The sequence below is a fragment of the Primulina tabacum genome, chromosome 15 (assembly GCF_025594145.1).
Source record: "Primulina tabacum isolate GXHZ01 chromosome 15, ASM2559414v2, whole genome shotgun sequence".
Lineage (NCBI taxonomy): Eukaryota > Viridiplantae > Streptophyta > Magnoliopsida > Lamiales > Gesneriaceae > Primulina > Primulina tabacum.
The window spans coordinates 27649606-27674425 of NC_134564.1; the positions used below are offsets into that span (position 1 = coordinate 27649606).

Consider the following 24820-nt stretch of genomic DNA (forward strand, 5'->3'; position numbering starts at 1 on the left):
GTTTGTTGGTTTACGATTTTAGAGATGGCCAATGAAATAACCAAATCATTATATTAAGATATGGTTCAGTTTTATAATATTATGCGTTGGATTTTTCTCTTCTAATAATTTAAATTGAGTTTTCTATGACTTTCGTCTAATTTTCCGAGTTTAGAATTATATAATTTGATAATTGGGTCAGTTAAATTTGTTAGTAGAGTTGATTTATTTAAAATTTGTTTTTATAACTTTGCTAATTATTTGAGTTGTAAATTAAATTATTTTAAAGTATATACAAATTTTTTAAATCAACTATTTACTAAAATATATACGAATTAGATGAATTAAAAAATATATAAATAGAAATTTTTTTAATCAACTATTTACTAAAATATATACGAATTTGATGAATTCGTATATATTTTAGTAAGAATCCCCAAAGCACTATTCGAGAGTCCGTGTGGAATCTTGGGTTTTCTATTCCGGAAGAAAAATGGGATTTTTTCACACAACGAAAACCTATTGATTTTTCTGAAGCTCCCAAAAAATAAAATATCTTACAAAGTTCCAGCACCCAAAGACCAGATTGGGTCGGTTTTTCGAAAATGTCGGGTTCAGATTTTTACCTTAACCTTACAATTTAAATCGGGTTGGTGTCGGATATTTTTTAGGCACCGATCGGGTATCAGGTATCCGGGAAGGTTTGGTTGAGGCGAGAAAAAGCGTGTTTATGTTAATTTTGTGGGCCAATTTATTTTTTTCCCACATTAGATAACACAGGCCCATCCTATTATTTCAGACTGAACAAAGTTAAACCCACTATTTATGTTATGAGATATTTTTGAGAGGTTATTTCTACAAAACTCTAAACACAGAGAGCTACCTTTCTCAACTTGCACAGCGATAATTTTTTCCCTCTTTGCAAGTTCACTTGTAGGGTATAGTAACTACCCAAACAGGCTTTCAGTACTTCTCTCACACTTCATTGGCCTCACTTACTAGTAACTGTAGAGTCAACATAATTTTAATTGCAAGTATGCCCGGTAGGATTGGCTTCATGAGTGACCACTTGGTCAAGTTCGGGCAGATGAATTCAAAATCAGTGCGTCAGTATGCCCGTGTTAGTCTTTAGAGCCTATGGTTGTTCAGCCACTGTATGAAATTTTTATTGTGAGAGTTATTGTCCCCTATCATGTCCTGTAATTGAAGAATGTGTTGAGATAAAGGTGCCTCAGACTGAGCTTTGTGCTTGATACATGCACTATGACGAGTGACATTCTTTTCCCATTTCGTAATTCCCAGAATGATCACGAGATTTCATTGATATTTAATAATCTACTCATTAAATCCCTCTTTGCCTTCCTAAAAAAATATTGGATGAAAAATTGGAAAGGTCTTGAAATTAAATTTCAGTAAAAAACAGAGAGAAATGCTAATATATTTTAAGTGCCGCTAAAATAAAAGAAAGACGACAAATCAAAAATGAAAAAAAAAATTAACGAAAGAGAATGCTGCAATAATTAAGGAGCACTATACAAACCCTACAAGTGAACTTGCAAAGAGGGAAAAAATCCCCCTTTCCTTCCGGAATAGAAAACCCAAGATTCCACACGGACTCTCGGATAGTGCTTTGGGGATTCTTACAACATTAAGAAAAGTGAATTTTAGGGGACCTAAAGACCTGTTTTGACAGCAGCTTATTTGCTGCACATAATTGTTTCATGTTGTTCCTTCGAACCCAGTAGCATAATTGGATGAAAATCAGACCAACTCGTCCCTTTCCAAACTCGCACATTATAATACAACCATAAAACATCCATACATGCATTCAATACACCATAAAATGGATCAAAAGGGATGGAATAATTTTTTAAACAAGAACTATCAAAATCTGTCAAACTAGACAATGGACAAAAAAAAGATAAACTAGGCCAAAATTCATACCCTCCCGATGCGTGAGATTGATCGAAAACAGCCTATAAAAGTCCGACGATGTCTTCACGGTGTGTTGGTCTGAAGGAAAACTGAACAGCCCCCTTCCTCTAGGTTTTCTTTCTGCGCAGGCTGTTGTTGTTTCCTCTCGCTTTACGCAGCAGCTCCGCCGCGTAGATGGCCAGCTGCCGGCCTGAGATGGGTGGATGGAACTGGAGTTGAGGTGGTTTTGGGATTTGGCGCTGAATTTGGATTGGTACACGAAGAAGAGTGTTGAATGCGGCGGTGGTTTGTTCAATTGAGCGAGGGTTTTGCTTGGTATTTAATTTTTTCGACAAAAAAGTCTTTTCTTTTCATGCTCTATACAAAAAAATTTGAAGAAAAATTGAAAACCAAATTAACTTAAAATTATTATAGTTTGATTATTTTTTATATTATTTAAAACTGAACGGATCGTTTAAAACGTATTTTTATAAAATAGATATTTTATTCATCAAAATTGTATATATTTTAGTAAATAGTTGATTTAAAAAAATTGAATATACTTTAAATAATTTAATTTACAACTCAAATAATTAGAAAAGTTATAAAAACAAATTTTGAATAAATCAACTCTACTAAAAAATTAAACTGACCCAGTTATCAAATTATATAATTCTAATATCGAAAAATTAGATGAAAGTCTTAGAAAAATCGATTTAAATTATCAAAACAGAAAAATCCAACGCATAATATTATAAAACCGAACCCCTCCAGATGACCGAAACCCTATCAATATTAGCAACAACCATATCAACTCTTCTTCTTCATGATTTCTCAATCTCTCGTAGTGTATATAAAGATTTTAAGGCTTTCACTCTGCACTCGATGTACGAATGTAATGTGGGTTATATCTGAGGCAAAATGAATTATCAATTGAATTTCTTTGATTCCTTATCTGTCTCCTCTAGTTTTCTTTCCCAATGACTCGTTTCAATCTCATATCCTCTCAATTGAGCCAAATACTTGTATGCCTTTTCTTCTTCCTTCTTCTTTATCATCGATTATTATCTTATTAAGTTTGAGATACTTAGAGTGATTAATTTTTGGTGTCATTATTTGTTTTAATAATTATATATATATATCAATAAAGTGTTAAAACTTTAATGCAAGCCAAATGTAGTTCAGCGAATAGAGTCTTTGTTTTTTAGTCATCAAGTTATAGGTTCAATTTCAATTTAGGTATTTTTTTATTCCTTTATTTTTTATGTTTATTTGTAAATTTCATATATCAAAATTATATTGTAGTCTCTCACTAATTCTTATAATTATATTTTGATCCTAATTTAAATATAAACTAAATTAATTATAAAAAATATTGTACAAGCATACAACACGTGAGTTCGTGCACTAGTTTCTACTATGCGTTTGTTGATCTCTTGGCTAATTATTTTTTCCGTATGACGAAGTGTTGATTCATGTTTGTTCAGTTACATAAGAAATAACATTTTTACTCTTTATGTAATTCAATAACAATGTTATACTCTTCAATTGTTGGTGTATTGTTTTTTCGTACCCAATGAGTAGCGAAAGTTTAGAAATTTTGTGTTTTGACGATCAAAATTTTCTTGGACGTTGTATGATTTAAACAATTCATAGGAAGTTCAGATTTGATTTACCTTTGCATTTAAGAATGCTGAACACCAAACCAATCCGAGATTACTGGAGTTAGTTCTTCTTGTAAATATCTATGAACGACCTACTGAAATCAACCACTTTCTTCAATATCCTGAATCAGGTCCATGATCAGAAACTGAATTTCTCGTATATATCGCAATAGAAATCTTAACGAAATTTGTGTCGAGAGTTGATCACTGAAATTTCAAAAGTTTCAGCAGTGGTACAGCGTCACGGGGGTGCTTGTGGATGAAGGGGTTCGGTCATGTGAGAAGAGAAAGGGAGAGAATTTTTTGTGGACAAAATTTATGTGTATAAATATGTTATTTCATATAACCCTTAATGAATTATTAATAAATTTTAATTATTGATCTAATCATGACTCTTCTTGAATCAATATACAATATTTTCGTTATTCAAAAACTCTCATGTAGGTATTTTCCAATCTTGAACATAGCATGTATCATTAAATTATTATCAGCTAGCTTTTGATAATACATTACACACACAGACACACACATATATATATTTATTTATGCTTTAAATTAAATAATTTTTATTCAATTACTCATTTAATTGTTAATTAATTAATCTATTCTAGACTCTTATAGAATATTTTATTAGAATTTTGCATTTTATAGTCACTGCTACTAATTTGCTATTTAATTAGTATATGATGGATCGGTTCGGACACATTTGAAGGTGCTTCAAACACAATATTCTCAATGAGCTACAATAGCTCGTGTTCTAATAATGTATACACCGATAAATTAGATCAAGTTTGGTTTTAAACCAAGCGAAAAATACTCGAAATAATCATTTGTTAAGGAAGCTAATCAGTTTTAAAGCTTTTAACTTGTATAAGAAGGATCAGTTCTTGCATATACAAGTTCAGTTATGGTGAAACTGAACTGATAACAGCTCGAACTGATCAAATCAGTTTGAAAACGATAGTTAAACAGTTAAGCACCTAAGATATGTTTATGGATGTTCGGAAACTTCAACTGCTCATACGTCACCCCTTCTACCTCATCAGGTAGGATACACTAGAATCAGCTAATTAAGACTTACTCTACTGCCTAACTGAACTCCTAGTCTAGACTGAAGGCAACAACTTCCAGCCAACACTTGTTTAACGTATGTGGGTCAAATATTATATACAAAAGTTTTACGTCTTTGTGCAAGACTCATTCAATTGATCTTTTAAGCTCCACTATCTGATATATGTGAGTGATATTGTGTGAGTGTGTGTGAGAACTGAACAATGAATACACAGGAAAAGTGTTCTCACACACTGAGGGAAAAGAGCTTCTATACTAAGCTGATAACACGTTGAAGTGTTCATTCACAACTAGGATGATTACTTCTTGTAAGCTGATAAGGCTTTTAGTGTGGCCTTCTTCTTCACACACTCTTGTTGTTGTTCTTTACTGATCTTCATCTTCTATTTATATGCGCGAAGTTTGATCGTACAGTGAGACTCAATTATTGTATATGTTGCATTTTGAATCTGTTCCTCGAAATATGTATGTACTTTCCGACAGCCATTCTGGAACGTATAGGCTTTAAGCATTGATGCAACATGTATTATTGTCTTTGACTTGACAATTGCTTTTGTACCTTTGTGTACAGCTGGATTCCATTGAATAAGCTTGTCGTGTTCTGCAACTGATTGGTTCTAAATGATGCTCTGAACTGGTCATCTGAACTGATCTTCAGTTGGGCTGGTGAAATCAGTTGACTCGTCACTTGAACTGATTTCATTCTTTCAGTTGAACTGGTCAGTTGTGCTCTTCATCAGTTGAACTCTTCATCAACTGGCCATGCTTTTGAAGCTCTTCTGCTGAACCACCTATCAGTCGGACAATCAGTCGAACTGGTTCACGATTCATCAGTTGAACTGGTTCGGTTCGATTAATCAGTTGGTACTTTCAGTTTACATTCTTCGATAGCTTCAGTTACGTTAAGCTAACTGTACACTTAGGTAAGTTTATTAGTAACAAAATAACAATTTTTGTTAACGTCAAAATCAAGGAAGATTGCGAATATGAAATGTTCAACAGTATATTCTAAATTTACTAAATAAATAGTTGTGAACTCATCAAATCTCTTGATTATCTGGGCTCCACCATCTTCAAATCTTGATCTCCTACTAAATCTAATATTTACATCAAATTTTCACAGCACACTAAGATACAAATTTTAGAGATGATAATGAGCTATAAATGAGGCTCACTTTAAATAATTATCAAGTAATAAAAACAACAATGCAAAATATCATAATATATATCTAGCACTTTGGACACGATTCTCGATAATCTTTTTTACATATAATATCATATAATATATTAAAATCATAATATTAAATATTATCGACGAATCATGTATCTTTAAAATTTATTAGTAATCGTCATAATTAAAAATAAATTAACAAGTTAAATAAAATTTTTTATTTAATTTTAATTAATTCATTATTAATTAACCATTTTACCGTAAATAATTAATAATCTAATTGTTCATTATTTATTTTATGAAAAAATCTATAATTTTATTAAAAATTTATTCCACGGTAAATCCAATAATATTCTCATAAAATATCAATTTTGTCCAATTTTTTTTTAAAATTCAATAAATCGTATCAAATTCACTTGCACTCGATCCCAAGGGACATTAGTTTTAATATGTATGCATGTATCGAGTGACAAAAGACATTAATATGTATTTAATTTATATGAATAGTTTAATATTTTCTTATAAATTTATTTGTTTTGATTACTTTTTTTAAAAAAAAAATTGTTTTGGCAATGAATTTAATGAGGTATCTTTGAGGAAAAAATTCGTTCAAACTTAACAAATCACCATCATTTCAAATCGAAGTACAACCTAAAAATATAATCAATTACACATCAACGGAAGTGGACATGCATTGTATTTTTGGTGTTTAAATATAAAATAAGTTTCTATCATACAATTTTGGCAAGATTTAAGATATAAGATGGAAGTTATGAGAAATCGTGTGAAGTTTTAAAAAATGTAGACTATTGTAATATAATTTATTTTATTACTATTTTACTATTATTATTATTTAACAAAAATATGTGTCACGATGTCATGAATCGCATTTTGTGAGACAGTCTCATTGTGAGACGGTCCCACAGATTATTTGGGTCATTAATAAAAATGTATTACTTTTTATGCTAAAAATATTATTTTTTATTGTGAATATCGGTATGATTGACCCGTCTCACATATAAAGATTCATGAGACCGTCTCACAAGAGACCTGCTCTTATTATTTTATCTTGGTGTTAATTTTGGAATATCAATAAAATATACCAAATTCGATTTTTCAACACCTGTTCGTTTATTAGATAGCAATTGATGATATATATACACATATTACATAATCATTGTTATGACAAGTATGATTGTTATATATGGTTTGTTTGGTCCTATATGTACAAGTATTTATCCGAGCAAGATTTTGACATGTGTTTGTTTGCACGGGCAATATCGAATTTTCCTATATAGATGATTGAGAAAATAGATTTTTCAATATTTGTATATCTGCGTTATGTAATTGTATCCTATAAATTGATATTCACCATTTAAGTTTTGTTCCAACTAATTTTTTTTAATAATTTTTAATAATGATTATCTAAATATCTTGAACTATAAATTTAAATATGGGTTATGTGCATTTATCTCATCTATATTATTATTATTATATTATTAATTGTGAGACTCTTAGAGTAACTACCTTATAGCACTACCAAAAAAAAAATTAGCCACGGTCAAACCGTCGCTAAAACCGTCGCGAAAAGGGTAAAACAACGGTTTTAACGACGGTTTGGCGGTCCGTAACTGGAGATAGCGTCGTCTTCTACAAACGACGGTTTCTCAACTCCCGTCGCACGTAGCGACGGTTTTGTTGAAGAATAATTAGCTACGGTTAAGTTTAACCGTCGCTAATTTAGCGACGGTATATATGTCAACCGTCGCTAATGTAAGCGACGGTTATATACACACCGTCGCTATATTAACCGATGTTTTTTACATAACCGTCGCTTTATTAAGCGACGGTTTTTACAAACCCGTGGCTATATTAATCGGCGGTTTTTTTAAAAAACCGTCGTTTAAAGAAGCGACGGTTTGTATATAAACACTGCCATAAAATTCACAAATAAACTACTACGTAAAAATTAAAATCAAGTATTAAATTTTGTGTAAAAAAAAAAAGCTTTAAAACCTGATGTGCGCGAAGATATGCAGTTCCACGTAACGCTGGAAGATAGCACCGACTAGCAAATCTATGAAATAAATACGAAAAAATGTTAGTACAAAATAAAAAACCGAAACTTCGAAAAATTTATAGAGTTTCGCTACAACCAAAAATAGGCGAAAATCGCTTAAGAAAAATGTTCGCGAACCTCGGTATATATAGAATCATAGCGACGGTCTTTGAAAAAATCGTCGCTATTCGCGACAGAAAGAAATTTAACCGGCTTTAAAAAACCGTCGCCGATATCTGCGATGGTTTATGCGTAACCGTCGCTTTTAGCGACGGTTGATAAAAACCGTTGTTAATAGTGACGACGAACTTCAATATATACGTCGCCAAATACGACGGTTAAAAAACCCGTCGCACAAAACGGCGACGGTTTAGTTAAACCGTCTCAATATTAGCGACAATTTATTAAAAATCGTCGCTACAATAGCGACGGTTGACGATAAACGGTTTTCTTAAAAATCGTCGCTATATAGCGACGGTTGAAGAAAAACCGTCGCTATTATAGCGTCGGATTTAGTAAAACTGTCGCTAATTCATCCGTTTTTTTGTAGTATAGGACACCAAAATATTAATTATATAATTATCCTTCTTACCTTACTAAAAACTAATCAAGTCACTCCATATTAAAATAGAAAAAAATTTAAACAAAAATTCATTTCTAAATCAAACAACTCTTCTAAATTGAAATAATTTCATGTTAATTGTTTAATGTTATTTGATCAAATTAAAAATAATAATAACACATGCAACGTGTATACATCTTTTACTAATTTACATTTTATGTATTTGATCCCACATTCCTTATCAATTGTTCAAATTATAACATACAATTAGAGATTAAAATTTTCTCCACAGGTTCGGGGACACACGAGGAAACCCGAAACAAGGACGAGAATCCCCATTTTTTCGGGTTCATGATTTTTTAAAATTCCCTAAATAGTTCGGACAAATGTGGAGATACTATCCTAATCTCCGAGATCGCCTTAAATAATATTATTAATATTATCACTAATAATAATAAATAATAATAAGTTTTGGTTCAGGAACTGTTGTGGGGACCCGGACGCTAATCATTCTCTTAATCATCATTTGGGATAATTTAATCAATTATAATAAACATGGTCTAAATTTTTTTCTTTTTAAAATACAGTATTACATGCGGAACGTAATGAAATACATCATAATATACATGTCAGTATTAAAGTACAAGTCTTGTACTATATACAATCATTCAAACTAAGGTTTAACGACTACAAATCAAGTGTTCAAACACTATCTCAAGCAAGTCCGTAGTCTCCACTCTAATCACGATCTCTCTTCATCTCCTCGACCCTGAACCTATCCCACCTGTTGCCATGCACACATACAAACACGACAACAACCGGATAACTCCGGTGAGATATATATCCCAGTATAAATCAACGAAACATGCAATCATATAATCAATATAAAAGCATAAACAGATATCAGGAATATGTATCAAAATCTGAAAACATAATCAATATAAGACTGTCAATCAGACTCGTGACTCCACGTCTCATACTAGACTCAATCCTAGTCTAGGGATCCCGGTTTCCAGACGTTGGCATTCCTATATCGAACATCAGTAATAGAAGAAATTCCAATTCTATCCACTTCGATATAACCAAACATCCGGTGTCTTGATCTATCCGTCACAGACTTTGGCACTGTCGCCAATTCACTATCTTGTGACAAGGTGCAATGTACCAGTGACGATTCCATCACGATCGGCACTTATGTCACAAGATCACTCGTCTAATACATGCTTCTATAAATCAATAGAACAAGCATATCAATTCAAATCAATGTAAATAATAATAATAAGTATGTGATTTAGGGAAACTCAAGTATATCCTACTCGAGTCGATCTCCCAATACCACATTGACTTATACCTTTCTTTTATTGCAGTTATGACGGCGTCCCTGTCCGGAATTCAAAGTCTGTCAACCCTCAACCTGGCAATGACAATATCAATAATACCATATCAATATACTGCTCAAATCAATACCAATCTGATCAATCTGGATTCAACCCAAAATCAATGGCATAACGGCATAATCTCGATATTCCCGTCAATACAATCTCAATCGATATTAATTACAATCCATAACCAATATCCAATACAATCGGTAGTCAATCAACAATCCAAATCTGTCCAATATCAATCGATATATTCTGAACAATTCCATAATCAATATGTTTCTCAATTTGACTGCGATTATACGATGTCTAACATATCAGAAACACCATATATGAATCATATTCGATTCCAGCAATATAATAATTTCAAATCTTAACAAAACGTAACAAAACTTACGTCCAGTTGTAGCCTGCGTCGATAGGAACACAAGTACTGAAGTTGGATTCAAATTCTGACGAACAAATCTTTCACAAAAAGGCGTAAGGATTTTCAACACATTCACAGAAACTTTTCTCGATTCTTTTCTGATGGTTTCTGAGGAATTAAACTTGATATATATATATATATATATATATATCATGCATGTACGGGGTTGGCTTCATGTTTGTCTAACACGTCTCACGCATATGCGCGACATCAACCGACGCATATGGCGAGACCTACTGGTCTTCGCGTTTCACTTCTCAGCAGCTCGCGCATATGCACGCCATCATCTCCGCGCATATGCGCGAGGCCCTCTGCCCATCCCGCGCATATGCGCGCATACTGATCGCGCATATGCGCGAGGTGTACTGTCCTCGCACATTCTATATCTCACGTTACTTCAAATCGTGTCTCGGTTAGCCCTTCATAATCATATCAAATCATAATAAATCATTTCGCAGATTAACAGATAAAAATCTTGGGCATTACAACTGTCGTGTCCTTTTCATTAATATTTTTGAAACAGAGATAAGGACGAAAATTATGATTTGAACCCGAAAAATGGAGATCATGATGAGTATGAGAGCGAGAATGAATTCTAAAACGGAGATAGGGACGATAAACTTACACCGACCTTTCCCGTTCCATTCCATCTCTACATACAATGGATATGAATGCTAAAACATTAAGGGGGGTGTATTCAATATATGAAGTTTATTGACTTTGTAATGCCCGAGATTTTATATCGTGTTAAATTACGATTATTGATGTTAATCGAGACGATTATAAAAGGGCTAATCGAGACATGAATTGAAAGTTTGCATGTAAGATTGTTGATGCGAGAGCCGAAGGTCTCGCGCATATGCGCGAGTAGTGCGGAAGCCCATGATGCGGGACGGAACACTGGGCGCACATGCGCGACTTGTATACGCGCACATGCGCGAGAGGTCCAGAGAGTTGGACGCACATGCGCGGCTTGGATTCGCGCATATGCACGAGGGTACCCGAGAGTTGTGAAGAATTCCTCGCGCATATGCGCGGAAGAGATGCGCGCATATGCGCGAGCTGCCGTGCTGACACGCGCCGAGACTTAGGGTCTCGCGCATATGCGCCGGTTGATGTCGCGCATATGCGCGAGACGTGCAGTATGCACATTGAGCCACTCATCCGTTTGCATGTGCGTGGGTGTATATATATATATATATATGACTTCGGTATTGAGTTCCTATCGACGTAGGCTACAACTGGACGTAAGTTTTGCTACGTTTTGATATGATTTGAAATTATGGTATTGTCAAAATCTGATATGATTCATATATGATGTTCTTGTCATGTTAGACATCGTATAATTGAAACCGGACTGGAGAACAGATACCATATGAAATTGTTATGATTTTCGGAGTAGTTTTGGAATCGATTTGATATCAGAATTGAATCGTTATCGATTGTGAGGTGTTGGAATTGATATCTGACTGATATGGTAGTGCTGGATATATTGAAATTATGACATCATATTGTTGAAACAGAATTTGATTGAATTCTGATTATATCCAGTATTGATTGAGTGGTGTATTGATGCCGTCCCCTCAATATTGTTATTGTCAGATTGAATATTGACAAGCTTTGAGTTCGAGACTTCGACAGAGTCAGAGTATCAGAAAGAAAGGTATAAATTAATGTTGAGTTGAGATTGCACAACTCGAGTGAGGTTTGACTCGAGTTTCCCTAAATCACATACTTAGTTTATTGCATTGATATTTGTAATTGATGAGATTGATGTTTGTAGTCTATTGATTTATAGCCACTGCATGTATTGACTAATGATTGTTTAGTCATTGGCTGATTCGCCTAGTCACCGGCTGATTCGTCAATTCTGCGGCTGTTTCGCCTAGACACTGGATATATGAATTATATCGATGCCGTTTAGGGTTGATTCATTCCTATCGACTGAGACATTGGGATCCCTAGGTTGGAGTTGAGTCGAGTCTGAGACGACGTGTTGTTTGAGTCGAGTCTGTGATGACTAGTTGATTTACAGTTTTATATCATTCATGTTTGTTGATTTGCTACATGTTAATGATAACTGTTATATGCTTTTGTATATGTTTCTATATGATTGCATGTTTACATTGTTTATACTGGGATTTATTCTCACCGGAATTATCCGGCTGTTGTCTTGTTTTGTATGTGTGCATGACAACAGGTGGGGCTGGATCAGGGTCAAGAAGAGGATGAGAGAAGACAGTTAGCGTGGAGATCCGGACTCAGGAGTATATCTGTTATATCACCTGAGATGTAGTGAAGAAACAATAGTTATTATGATTTATGATTGTACAGGACTTGTACTTAGATCTGAATAGTGATCTTGCAAATGAGATAGGACTTATTTCATATGCTGCGTACTCTCGTATTTTAAAAAAAAAATTTAGACCCTGTTTATTTTAATTGATTAATTATTCCCAGAAAGTGATTAAGAACTGAATTAAGTTCGGGTCCCCACAGACTTTTAATTACTTTGGTAGATTTTAAAGTCTAGATGTATTCAATTAAGACTTTTACATACTCTATAGAAGTCTAGTGGTATTTAAAATAGAATTTCATAGAGTTTTAAAAAGTCAAGTGGTATTCAAAATTGACTTTTAAAAACTCTATAAAAGTCTATAGGTATTCAAATTTTCCATAGACTTTTAATAACTTCTTGTAATTCATTAACATACAAACATTAAAGCCTAAGGTACAACTATAAGTTGTAAAAAATTGTATTTGGTTCAACCAAATATTTGGATGGATTTTTAAAACTTTTAACTCATACACAAGCTATTTATTTTTCTTTTTGTCGCTTCACATCACCTCTCTTCTTATCTTCTCTCCTATCATATATTTCTATCACTCTCTCAAATTTTCGAAGTATATCTCTATATATATTTTCATATTTTCTTTTCAAATTTTTTATTTTTTGGCTGATTGTTCATTTAATAATTTTTTATTTTAATATCACATGAAATTTTGAATTCTAGAATTGATTTTGTGATTTTTAATTTATGATATATACAAATTAATGTAATATTCAATAATAATAAAAGATGATCCAAAAAAATGTTGTTTAATTCTTAATAACTGAATAGTCTCGTAACAACTATGATTTTTTTAAATTCATTTCAGCATTTTCAATTAATATGTAAGCTATGATATTTTTATACAAAATTATATTCACACAATACTAAATAATATTATTTTCACATGTATATTATCAATTTAAAAACAAGGTTACATGTTAATCAATTGATGTATTTTAAAAAATTTACAAACATTCATACAAACCACCTATATAAACATGTAAAGATTAAATGATTTAACTTTTAAATAAGTAAATTTATTTATTAATATAAATATTGAACATAATTTCAAACTGAATATGTTATATATGTCAATTAATTATTGGTTCAAAGAAATTAATAAAAAATAATATATTATAATTAATACAAAATTTATAAAATTCTATATAAAAAATCCACAAAAGTCTATAAAAATCTTGCAAAAAAATCTATATAATCCACATAAATCTGTGAGATTCTGTAAAAATCAATAAAAATATATCAAATACATGAAAATCTATCATTTGAAAAAGTTATCAAAACTCTGAATTGAATACATGCACTAAATATAATAACGTGAGTGTAAATTACCTATTTAAACATACACAGTGGATGGAAATCGTAAATGCTGTATATTTAAGGGACCAAAGTGAATTTCTGGAAGATAAAAAGGGTACGGTTTTTCGAGTATCCAGCCCACAAGTGGAATCTGCTTCAATTCTCCGATCGCCGACGTACACGATGGTGCTTCACGGCTGTTAGGGTTTGCCAGCTGATGCTTATGGACATACGGTCCTGGTAGTTTTGCTGCTCCTATTTCCTGTGAGGTACGTACGAGTTTTTAACATGAGCTTTCGTGTTTGAATATCTCAAATATTTTACGATTCGACTTAGTTGGTGGATATTTTTTAGTGTTCTGTATGCAAATTTTTGTACAGGATATTTCCAAGCATGATTTGAGATTTACAAAAATCATAGATTTTACCTAGAGGCAGGGACTGAACAGTGGGAGCAAGTGGCCAGTAGCCATATATTGAATGAAAAAGTATTGAAAATTTTCGTGTAATCTTTGGTGTGCGTTGGAGATCGGAATGGAAACTTTTTGAATGCCGAACTTGTGCTTCTGCTTCAATCATTTGCTTTATTGCTTGTCCTTGTTTTAAATAATGCCATTAAATGATCTTAGTCTCTGTGGAATCTAAATCTTTTACATGAAATTTCTAGCTGGATGATCCTACGCTATGCATATCAGTTTCATAATTTCATTAAGATTGATGGACTTGCAGAGGGATCATTTTTGATTTGTCGTCTTTCTTTTATTTTAGCGGCACTTAAAATATATTAGCATTTCTCTCTGTTTTTTACTGAAATTTAATTTCAAGACCTTTTCAATTTTTCATCCAATATTTTTGTAGGAAGGCAAAGAGGGATTTAATGAGTAGATTATTGAATTTTTTTTCTGTTTATCAATTTGACTGCCAGTGGTTCGGTCGAGGTTACAAGATACAAATGGGAGCACCTGTCATGTGTGAACCAAGTTTCACAGATTCTGAGTTGGATGAACATATTAGGAGTGCTCTTAAAGCTGCAATTGAGGTAATCATAGAATGATTGTTGGAGTTTTTTTTGTTATCATTCAATCAATCTTATCGAGTTATACTATAAATCCTACTAATAGATGCTAAATTTTACCTAATTTAGGGCGACTTCGACTACTATAACCAGCTTGTTGCAGTGATGTACCGTAAAGGACGTCTTGTTACTGAGGAGGTGGCCCTTCTTGTGGTAAGCTGTTGTTTTTCCAAGTAAATTTGTGGGTATCCATCGTAGAATATCCTATGAGTTAATATTTTCTATCGACTGGCAGACATGTTTGAAAGCTGTGACTGGAGCTGTTCGTTACATAGACATCACCCACCATCGGTCTCTTCTTGTTGCTGTAAGTTCATGCAGTTGAATTAACTTTTGTTTTTCACTCTTGTTGTGACTTACTTTGTAATTTATTCAATATTTTTTGGTACTTCAGATATCTGGAATGAGCCTGTGGGATTATGATACTGATGTTATGGATGCATTGGTTGAGCTGCTCGCACACTTGGTATGCTAGTTGTATGTGTCCTATCTATTTACTGAAATTTTTTATTGACATATTTTGTTATTGACCATTCGGCTGTTTTTCCACCTTCTAATAGGCTTCATCAAGAGGAGAATATGTTGATTTATGTTTGGAAATGCTTGTCATCAATTTCATGCCACCAACTTCTCCCTCTTCTGCTTCTTATTTTGTGGATTTATTAAAGCAATCACGTGGGCTTACTAAGAAGAACCAAGTTCTTGATCGTGTCCATTCAACTTTGCTAAATATTGCCAGGATGAGTCCTGTCCATTCACCTAGGAAGCTTGAGAAGATAGTCATAGATAGGATGCCAAACATAAAGATGAAGGAACATGTAAGATCATTTACACAATTCCTGGCTATTGTTACTTTTTATTATTGCGTTAATTTAGCGATCTAGCTAAATTTAAACACAATAACTTTGAGAATTCACTGAAGATTGTTATTTTTCTTAACATTTATCTGTCGCATGATTTCGGAGGCGACAGTGTTGATCAGCCAAAGTTTTTAGCTGTAACTACCCAAACAGGCTTTCAGTACTTCTCTCACACTTCATTGGCCTCACTTACTAGTAACTGTAGAGTCAACATAATTTTATTTGCAAGTATGCCCGGTAGGATTGGCTTCATGAGTGACCACTTGGTCAAGTTCGGACAGATGAATTCAATATTAGTGCGTCAGTATGCCCGTGTTAGTCTTTAGAGCCTATGGTTGTTCAGCCACTGTATGAAATTTTTATTGTGAGAGTTATTGTCCCCTGTCATGGCCTGTAATTGAAGAATGTGTTGAGATAAAGGTGCCTCAGACTGAGCTTTGTGCTTGATACATGCACTATGACGAGTGACATTCTTTTCCCATTTCGTAATTCCCAGAATGATCACGAGATTTCGTTGATATTTAATAGTTTATTAGGGCATTGGAATTGACTAAGAAGATCAGATGCCTTTATTTTAATCTCTTTATGTTGCAAAAGCATTTAGCTGAGTGCATTAGAATAGTAGTTTACTCAACCTTAATTTCCGTTACAATTGAGCGGAGACATGAAAACATGAAACTGTTTTCAGATGTGTTTCTTGGCGTGGCTGTCTTTTCTATTTACTGTATGGTTATTGTAACTTGATATCTCATTCCTTTAGGTTTTCATTGAGACATACGTGGAGAATATGTTGAGATTGCTGACTGGTAGGATTAGTGAATTTGTGGGAAGCTCAATGCTGCTTTTTGCAGTTGTGGATTGCCTTAGAGATTTGGATGTAAGTTTGTTTAAAGGAATGAAATTAATTCTTGAAGACTTTTCACTGATCTGAAGTAGGTAATTCGCTGGTCCTCAATGTAGGTCGAAATAGATTGGAGTGACATTTTGAGGGATGATTTTCACAAGGGTAAGTCGGATTTGGAACTTGAAACCTTTGAAGTGCCTATAGATCATATTCAACAAGATTATAATGAGGTGCTCTTTCCTTCCCTTTTCTTTTGGTTCTACGACTTTATATTTTTATTGATTACATACACCTCCTTTGCTATGATTTTTGGTTTGCCGGTTATCATTTATTCATTACATTTGTTAGTCAGATTCTTTTCTGATTTTATTACGCTGAACTGACAAGAAGATTCTTTTTTATTATTCTTCATTTATTTTTATTTGTAACAGTTATAGGCTTGAGCATGTCTTTTCTATCTAAAAACTATCAGAATAAACTCAATTAGACATTATTGATGATTCACGATTTTCGGCTTCAATTAAGTCCTTTTGTTAGGTAATGTCTTTTTTTTTTAATTTTTTTTTCTTATTTTCATTTTGTGTTTTAGAAAATTGGTTTTTGTTTTTTGATTTTTGAAGGATAAAAGGGTGCGTCTCTGTTCAGGAAGTGTTTTAAGTAAAAACAGAAATGGCTATCTGAGGAAGTTGTAACAACAGTTTTTTTTGGTCGTGTGCATTGCATGACTAAAATTTATACTAGAAAATTTATCGTGTCTCTTGATGTTATTAATAATACATATTTATATTAAAATTAATGGTTTCTATAAGTAAACAATAAAAAACGAATCAAGTCAAATATTGATTTTAAGTAGCTTATATTGAAAATGGTTATAATAAATTAGATCACTAAAATAACAATAGAGTGGGTTTGTAATTAATACGTTAGTTGAAAAAAATATATTGTTTTATTCGAAAATTGAGATTAAAATAAGAATATTGTGGGTTTGCAATGAATACTTTAGTTGAAAAAAAAATTGGTTCGAAAGTACAAACTACTGCAATCAAAGAAAAAAAATTACCTGGCCTCCACCAGGCTCAGATTTGCCTGGTAATGGGCTCCGTGGGGGTGATATTACTTATCTAATCGTGGGGGTGATATTGCTTATCTAGTCCCACGCTACCTCATTTTGATCCACACTTTTGATGTTTCATAATAAATGTCTACTAGATGTTGATTGATAACATATTTTTTCTTTCATTTATTTTTATAGACAATTATATTAATTTGAAGTAATAAACTTAGGAAACTTGAGTTTGACTTGTTGGGTCAAAGTCACTGTAAGCGAAAGAAGTTTCTGGTTCTGGATAATCTTTAACATTGTACCAAAACATAGACGCGTTAAACTGTTGTTCCAGAATTCTGATAACGTTATTTTATATGGACTATTTTTTCTGATTTAATATAAACTCATTTATATGCCAGTTTGATTGGGAAAGTCTGATACAAAGGTTTAGTGGAGTTGATGTTGCTAGAAAGCTGGATAATCTAATGGTACTTGTATTTGAACATCTTAAAACCAGTAGTGAGAGTGATCATCTAGTTCAGGTAAAAACTATGTTGTTTTCCATTTTAATGATGCAGATTTCTTACCTTGTTCACCTTGTAATGATGTTTAAGGTGTTTGAGACTCTTCTCCAATCTTTTCGGATAACTATATTGACTGCCTATAAATCAAAATTTTGTCAGGTATTTACCATTTCTTGGGATCATTTAAAATACTGTAATTTATCATCAATTCTTTGTTCATTTACATTTTTACTTTGTGGAAGCTGTCATTAACTTTTGACTATATTTGCTATGTATCTTTTGTAGTTTGTCATGTTCTACGCCTGCTCTCTGGATCCTGAAAGTTGTGGAAAAAAATTTGTCAGCATGCTTGTAAATACCTTTGTCAGTGGTCTCAATCCTGAACTGAGGTAAGGCTTAAGGTTCTTTGAGGTAGGGGTTAATGTTTCTTTGAAGCTTTATTTTTAATGTTCATACTGTATAAATTAAATATTATTTTTGTTGAGAAGCATGTCAATGAAATTTTGACGTTCTTTGCTCAACTCCTATGTATTTGTATATTTTTTTTATCTGCAAATGGCATGCTACGAGTCCATTGTAGATACTTCTGAAATTACCATAGCAAAGAACCTATTACTTTTGAGAAAAAGCGTATTATATTTTATACTCATTTTAACATTGCAAAATTAAGTCAAAATTTCATTTATTATCTTGATTTTGTTGTAAATGTGTCCAATTTTTATGTGTTGGTCCATCATATAATATAACAAGTTCCTACCAGAAAATAATCTAGTAGCAAAAAATGAAGGGTCCAAAGGGGTTTAACACTTGACTTAGATCCTCGGAGTGAGTTCTGGAGAAGTGTGTAACTTAGGTGCATAGTTGTTAAGCGAGCGCCTGGCTGTGCCTAGGAGGCGACAGGCGCAGCCAGGCACACCCCATGCACCTAGAAGGCAGGCGCAGCCCATGCCACCTGGGTAGGGCTTAAGACAAGCGCGCTTTAAGTGTGCGCCTTAGCCCTGGCGCAAGGCCTGTGTGAATCGCAAAAAAGCGCGCCTTATGAATGTACTAGGCTTGGAACAATTAATAAGCCAAGCCCAACCAATTTTGAAGTCCAATTAGTAAAGCCCATAACAATTTAATAACTGAAAACCTTGCGTGCATTTGGACCCTTCTGCGCATACTGAAACAATCATCCAGATAAAGAGGAACCGGGACATGACTCGGGCTAAGGTGCACGAGCTGAGGCAGAAAGGCAAGGCGGCTCTTTTGGCGCAGTTGAAAGATCTGAAAGCGGAGCTGGGGTTGCTGCGAGTGGCGAGGTCACCGGCAGCACTCCGAACAAGCTTTCCAAGATTAAGGTGGTAAGATTTTCCATTGCCCAGGTGCTGACCGTTGTATCTCAGAAGCAGAAGGCTGTTACTGGGAGTGTACAAGAACAAGAAATATTTGCCCCTTGATCTCCATCCCAACCCAAGAAGACCCGTGCCATTTACCGCCATCTCACTAAACACCAGGCTTCTTTGCAGACAGAAAAGCAGTAAAAGTAAGAGATGTACTTTCGTGTGAGGAAATACGCTATTAAAGTTCAAGAAGCTTTCTTCTTGAGAGTGTTTTTGTATTTTTTGCAGTGTTCGTGTTCCTCGACTGTCCCGCCTTTGTCTAAGACGGTCTCTATAGGCGTTCCGAGGCTATCTGGCGGGCAAAGCGGGCGGCGGAGGCGATTAGTGATTTTAAAATCCTAGTTAACTAGTTAAAGTCAAATAATTTAAAAACCAGTCAAAATCAATTAATTTATAAAAGCCCTAGATATAATAAAAACATCTCACTTTCTTTTATATTTACTTTTGTTTTCAAGGATCCTCTACCATAAGCCATCAACTGCTTCAAACCACTCCAGCCGCCGTCGCCATCTGCCACCACCTTAATTATCTTGTTAGTTTGAATTTATATATTTATTTGCACGTTGTTTGGATTGTATTATATGTATTAAACTTTTTTATGCATAAACATTATTTAATTACGTATATTACATAAAAATATGATTATTTATAATTACATTGCATGATTATATATAATTGCTTATAAAAAATTTAAAAAGAAAAATTCAACCGCATAGGCGGTGTCGGACGGTCACCTAGATGTAATCTTTCGCTCAATACTATAATCGAAAATTGAAACATAACATCTGAGGTTGCAGTGATCGAGGATACACGACAGAAGGAATTGTCCTATGTTCCAAACTTCTTCTCTTTCCTTTTCATCCGCTCTTCTCTAAATGGGCAAATTGCATGTAACCAATTAGGTTAACGATGAAACATAGAAATCGATCACTGATCCAATTTGAATACTTCCCATTTCGAGTCAAGAGATAGATAAATAACACATTAGGCGCCAATGAGCACATTGAACTATCCATTTGTACCCATGTGGAGAGGGAAAAAACGTCTCTCTTGTTTCAGATAAGTTGTGAATAGGAGCAAACGAGAGCCCTCCAATCTTTTCTCTTCCATTCTGAGTTGTATGATTGGATTGGTAAAAGATCAATGGCCTCTAGGAAGAACTGCTGTTAGAAATGTTCTCCTAGAAGATCCTATTTAATCTGCTTGCAAAAGCTTTCGCGCCTTACTATTAAGTAAGGTGGAAGCTAGCTACTTGCTTGTTAAAGGTGCTTGTCCGCGGCTATTCGTAGATCTGAAATTCTATAGCTGTGTTGTTTGAAATAATTAGTAGAAGGTATTAGGTCAGAGGGCTCCTACATCATAGTTGTTATTGTGCTTGCTGGATACTTTTCCATCTTTTAACAAGGTATCGAGGTGGTAGGCGGTCATTGACTGCCCCACCACTGCCTTCCATCATTTACAACATTGATTTTTTGGCACATATTTGGGGGTAATGTTGAGATGATCAAAGTTTTAATTTGGTTATGATTTACGCAACAGCCTCCCACCTCACACCACTTACAACATTGATTTTTTGGCACATCTTTTGGGGTAATGTTGAGGTGATGAAGCTTTTATTTGGTTATGATCTACGCAATATTATTTATTAATTGATTTGTTATTTATATAATTTAATATCTTTGTGAAATATATTTAATTTATATAATATTGTAGTATAAAGCACTAAATGTGTGGAATTTTTAAATGTATGTTAAATGCGTTTTAATTCGATAAAGCGTGTGTTTCCACCTTGCGTCTCAGGCCCCAAGGCACCCTAGCAGTTTAGTGAGACTTGCGCCTCAAATAACTATGTTAGGTGCCATATAAGTTATTTTTCCAGATATTCATTGCCTTAATGTTTTACTCTGATCCAATTGCTAATGGATCGTGCTAATTTTTTTTACCATGTAAATTTTGTTGCATCGATTATCACTAGTCAGATTAGCTCTTTTTTCAATTTGTAAATAATTTTGTTTAGGTTTATCTACATCTTTCTCAGTGTATTATTTTCTCATATAACACATCTTTTTCACCTTTTCTAATTGTTCTGTGTTATCATTAAGCTTGTTATGTTTCGACTTATCAAGATATGTAACCTGCTTATTGTTACATGCAGAATGAGTGCTGTTTCATATCTTGCTAGTTATTTGGCTCGCGCAAAATTTGTTGACATCTCACTTATTGCAACGATACTGGAAAGGTTGATACTCAACCTCTTATTACGTCTGACATTTTACTTCTTGAATTATAAGGATTGAAGGACAAGATGCAAATTTTTTACTGCTCCATTTCTCTCACATTGCAGTGTGGTGAACTGGTGTTATGTGTACTGCAAGGAGCAGGTTGGTGACATTAATCCAAAAGCTCATAAAGTCTTTTATGCTGGATGCCAGGTGTGTAATGCCCTGATTATTTAGCTATTCCCAATCATCACAAGCTTAAGTTTCGATTACTTTCTTTTATTTTTAGTTTCCCTTTTGTGAATTTTAGAGGTTGTATGCTTTGCTTGGTCCGAGTTATTGTTAACGCAGATCTCCTTCATATTCTTGTCCTGTTGATGGGTTACCTGCCTTGTAATTGTTGTTTGGTCTGTTCATTGGTAGAGCTATAAAGACATAAGGTAGAAAAGAAATCGTTTGTGCCATTGTTGATCTGAAACTACACCTAGCACTGTTATGGTTATGGTTATGGTTATGGTTGAAGTAGATGGTGCAAAGCTATCTTGTGACATTCTTTTCTGATGAGACTGGAAGGAACATAAAAATTGTGGCGATGAAGGATTTTAGTGGTGTAAGGATGAGATAGATTTATCAGAAGGAATAAATGCGAAAGGCCAGTTTTCAGAGATGGGTTGTGATTTGTGAGTGTGACAGAATACATGGAGAGAGAAAAACTTCAGTAATGAAAAACTAGGGATTCGCTTATAGGCAAATTTTTTTATTTTAATTATACTAGGCTGGGCAAAGAGAATGGTTGGAAAAAACTAACCTTAACTTAAAGTAGAGACGAGGATGATATTTTTTACCCCCATAAAGGAAATAATGTTAACATGTTTTCTTCAAACTAATGGAACAACCAGCCAGTGACATATTTAATGGCGATGTTAAGTTTCTTTGCCATCCATTAATTGGGGGCTTGGGGAACCGAGTCAAAAGAGAAACCGAGGATTTTGTTGAATTCGCTTCTATGTGTTTGGATTTCTATTCTAACCTAGAGATATAGAAACCTATTCGAGTATGAATCCGGATAAGTGGTGAAATTGACAAGAGTGATGAGTGTTGTTCAAATATGGTTCTATGATCTTAAAGGGGACAGGTACCTGTAACCCCTATACCGTCACAGTACAAATGTAGCTGTGGTGATAGCTTATGTTACCAGTTCTTTGTGAACTTATGCTTTTATTTTTCCAAGGAACGTGCAAGGAATCTGTTTCTAAATGATTTTCAACTGTTCTGTTATGTAGGCCACTATGTATATACTGTGCTTCCGCATGAGACAAATGCTTGCGATACCTCGTCTGAAATTACAACTACTTCATATGCATATTGACGATATCCTTGGGCATCCATTGAAACCATTACAGGTAAAAAATTTGAGCACATGAGTCGTATGTATGATAGTTGCTCAATAGTAATATTTCATTTTTTTTGTTTTTGTCATTTTCTTCTGTCCTTGACTGAATTTCTGATTAAGTTAACCATATTAGTTGATCTTGATTCTGGTCTTCCATGTTTTGGTTTCTGTCCAGGTATGCTTGCCATCAATAGTAGAAGAATTTCTTCGGTTGGCGAAGGACAACCACATATTTTCACTGCCTCAAATCTTTGCTGACCACGGCCTCCTAGAATCGGAACATTCACGTGCATTTGGTGGGATGGATAGACTCGATGTGTTTTTTCCCTTTGATCCATGCTTATTGTTGAAATGTGACAGGTTTGGTTTTTGTCTTTGTTACTCATTTCTCCCATATATCTACTTCTATAATCTGGGTCGGATCTAGGATTTTGATGACAATGATACCTTCATCTAGATTGATGACACTTGCAAATTTTTAGAAATTACTCACAAAAAATAATTTGAGGATTTTAATGAGAATGATACCTTCATCTATAGATTGATGACACTTGCAAATTTTTAGAAATTACACAAAACATATTTTGAGGGACGACTGCGCTATTGATCCCCTGTGGAGTCTGTTTTAAAGTTTGTTCTTATTTCCTTCGACACTTTTACTTGAAGATATATTCGGCCAAATTATGTTTCCTGGTCGATGGTGAGAAGTACTTACGACGAAGAAGGCACGAGTGATGAAGACGAAGAAGAAGACACAGAGGCTTGTGCTGACTATGACAGGGTAGGTATTCCAATCGCTGGCCGTGCCAGGAGTTCCGACGAGGATGCTTTTGAACTTGATGAATTTGACGTCTCACTAGACAAAATGTCCATTACGCCCGGTGATACATCCCGTAAATTTGGAGGTAGTGTGCAGAGATTTATGCAGATGCCCTCGAAAATCAGACCGTCGACTAGTCCCGAGTCCCTGTGATTTGTCAAATCTTTAGGAAAAAGCCAGTCTCGTTGGTCTGTTGGTGGTCTCGATTTTGTCCCGCAAAACAAGTTCTGGTTGAACAATATTTGTTGAGTTAAAGTGTTGTATCAGTATCTCTTTCTATTTATTAAGCAAGACAGATATATAAAAGCCGTCAAATTGCAAATCGAACCCAAAAAATTCTCTATTTTTCTATGTGGACAGCAGTTTTAATAAAATGACGTGCTTGAGAGCCAAATGCATATCCACGTGTACCCCAACTTCACTAATCATAGAAACTGAAATATCTCAAAATATAAAAATTAACTTTCATAATTGTTGAAAAATAATATTTAAAATGTGTGTATTGAATATTTGAATGTTGAATATTTGAATGTTGTGTGATGATGTAGGTAATGATGTATTTTATTTTTGGATTATTTGTAAAGAAATTCTATAAATAGGCTCACCATTTGTGAAGAAATTCACAATTGAGTAAAGTGAAAAATATTATAAAGTGTGTTGTTTGGTAAATTTTGAGAGTTTGAGATTTTTATTTTTTACCATAAATTTGTACTTTATCACAACACGTTATCAGCACGAAGCTCTAAAAGTCCTTCATACTTTTCCAAGCTCCAAACAGAAGAA

At 33.9% G+C, this 24820-nt stretch overlaps 1 protein-coding gene, 1 long non-coding RNA gene and 1 pseudogene across 7 annotated transcripts in view; 2 read left to right on the plus strand and 1 right to left on the minus strand.

Moving 5' to 3' along the window:
* LOC142526888 (uncharacterized) overlaps positions 1–2247 on the minus strand; it is a 17850-nt gene extending 15603 nt beyond the window's left edge. For both annotated transcript variants that reach the window (XR_012815358.1, XR_012815359.1), the window contains exon 1: positions 1924–2247. This is a non-coding gene — a long non-coding RNA (uncharacterized LOC142526888). The remainder of the gene's footprint in view (positions 1–1923) is intronic.
* Positions 829–24435, plus strand: LOC142526886 (RNA polymerase I-specific transcription initiation factor rrn3-like). Of its 5 annotated transcripts, none has more exons than XM_075631534.1 (16): positions 829–917; positions 14814–14914; positions 15020–15103; positions 15186–15257; positions 15345–15416; positions 15511–15768; positions 16571–16687; positions 16771–16884; positions 18119–18241; positions 18314–18382; positions 18509–18612; positions 21761–21844; positions 21950–22037; positions 23108–23227; positions 23393–23577; positions 23884–24435. In XM_075631534.1, exons 2-16 carry the CDS (start codon positions 14828–14830, stop codon positions 24188–24190), a joined length of 1884 nt encoding a protein of 627 aa, XP_075487649.1. In that variant the 5' UTR covers positions 829–917; positions 14814–14827; the 3' UTR covers positions 24191–24435. The 5 variants fall into 5 exon arrangements, with proteins under 5 accessions (XP_075487649.1, XP_075487650.1, XP_075487651.1 ...); XM_075631535.1 differs by having other exon boundaries at positions 899–922; XM_075631533.1 differs by lacking the exon at positions 829–917 and adding an exon at positions 14000–14145 and having other exon boundaries at positions 14801–14914.
* Positions 18619–20136, plus strand: LOC142526887 (large ribosomal subunit protein uL29-like; annotated as a pseudogene).
* Positions 24436–24820: the final 385 nt, after the last annotated feature.

Excerpts from the sequence above, each read along its gene's own strand:
- LOC142526886 (XM_075631534.1), top strand. The coding sequence starts at position 14,828 with ATGGGAGCACCTGTCATGTGTGAACCAAGTTTCACAGATTCTGAGTTG. Across the intron at positions 18,613-21,760 it reads GGTCTCAATCCTGAACTGAG|AATGAGTGCTGTTTCATATC; the intron begins GTAAGGCTTAAG and ends TGTTACATGCAG. Across the intron at positions 21,845-21,949 it reads ATTGCAACGATACTGGAAAG|TGTGGTGAACTGGTGTTATG; the intron begins GTTGATACTCAA and ends CTCACATTGCAG.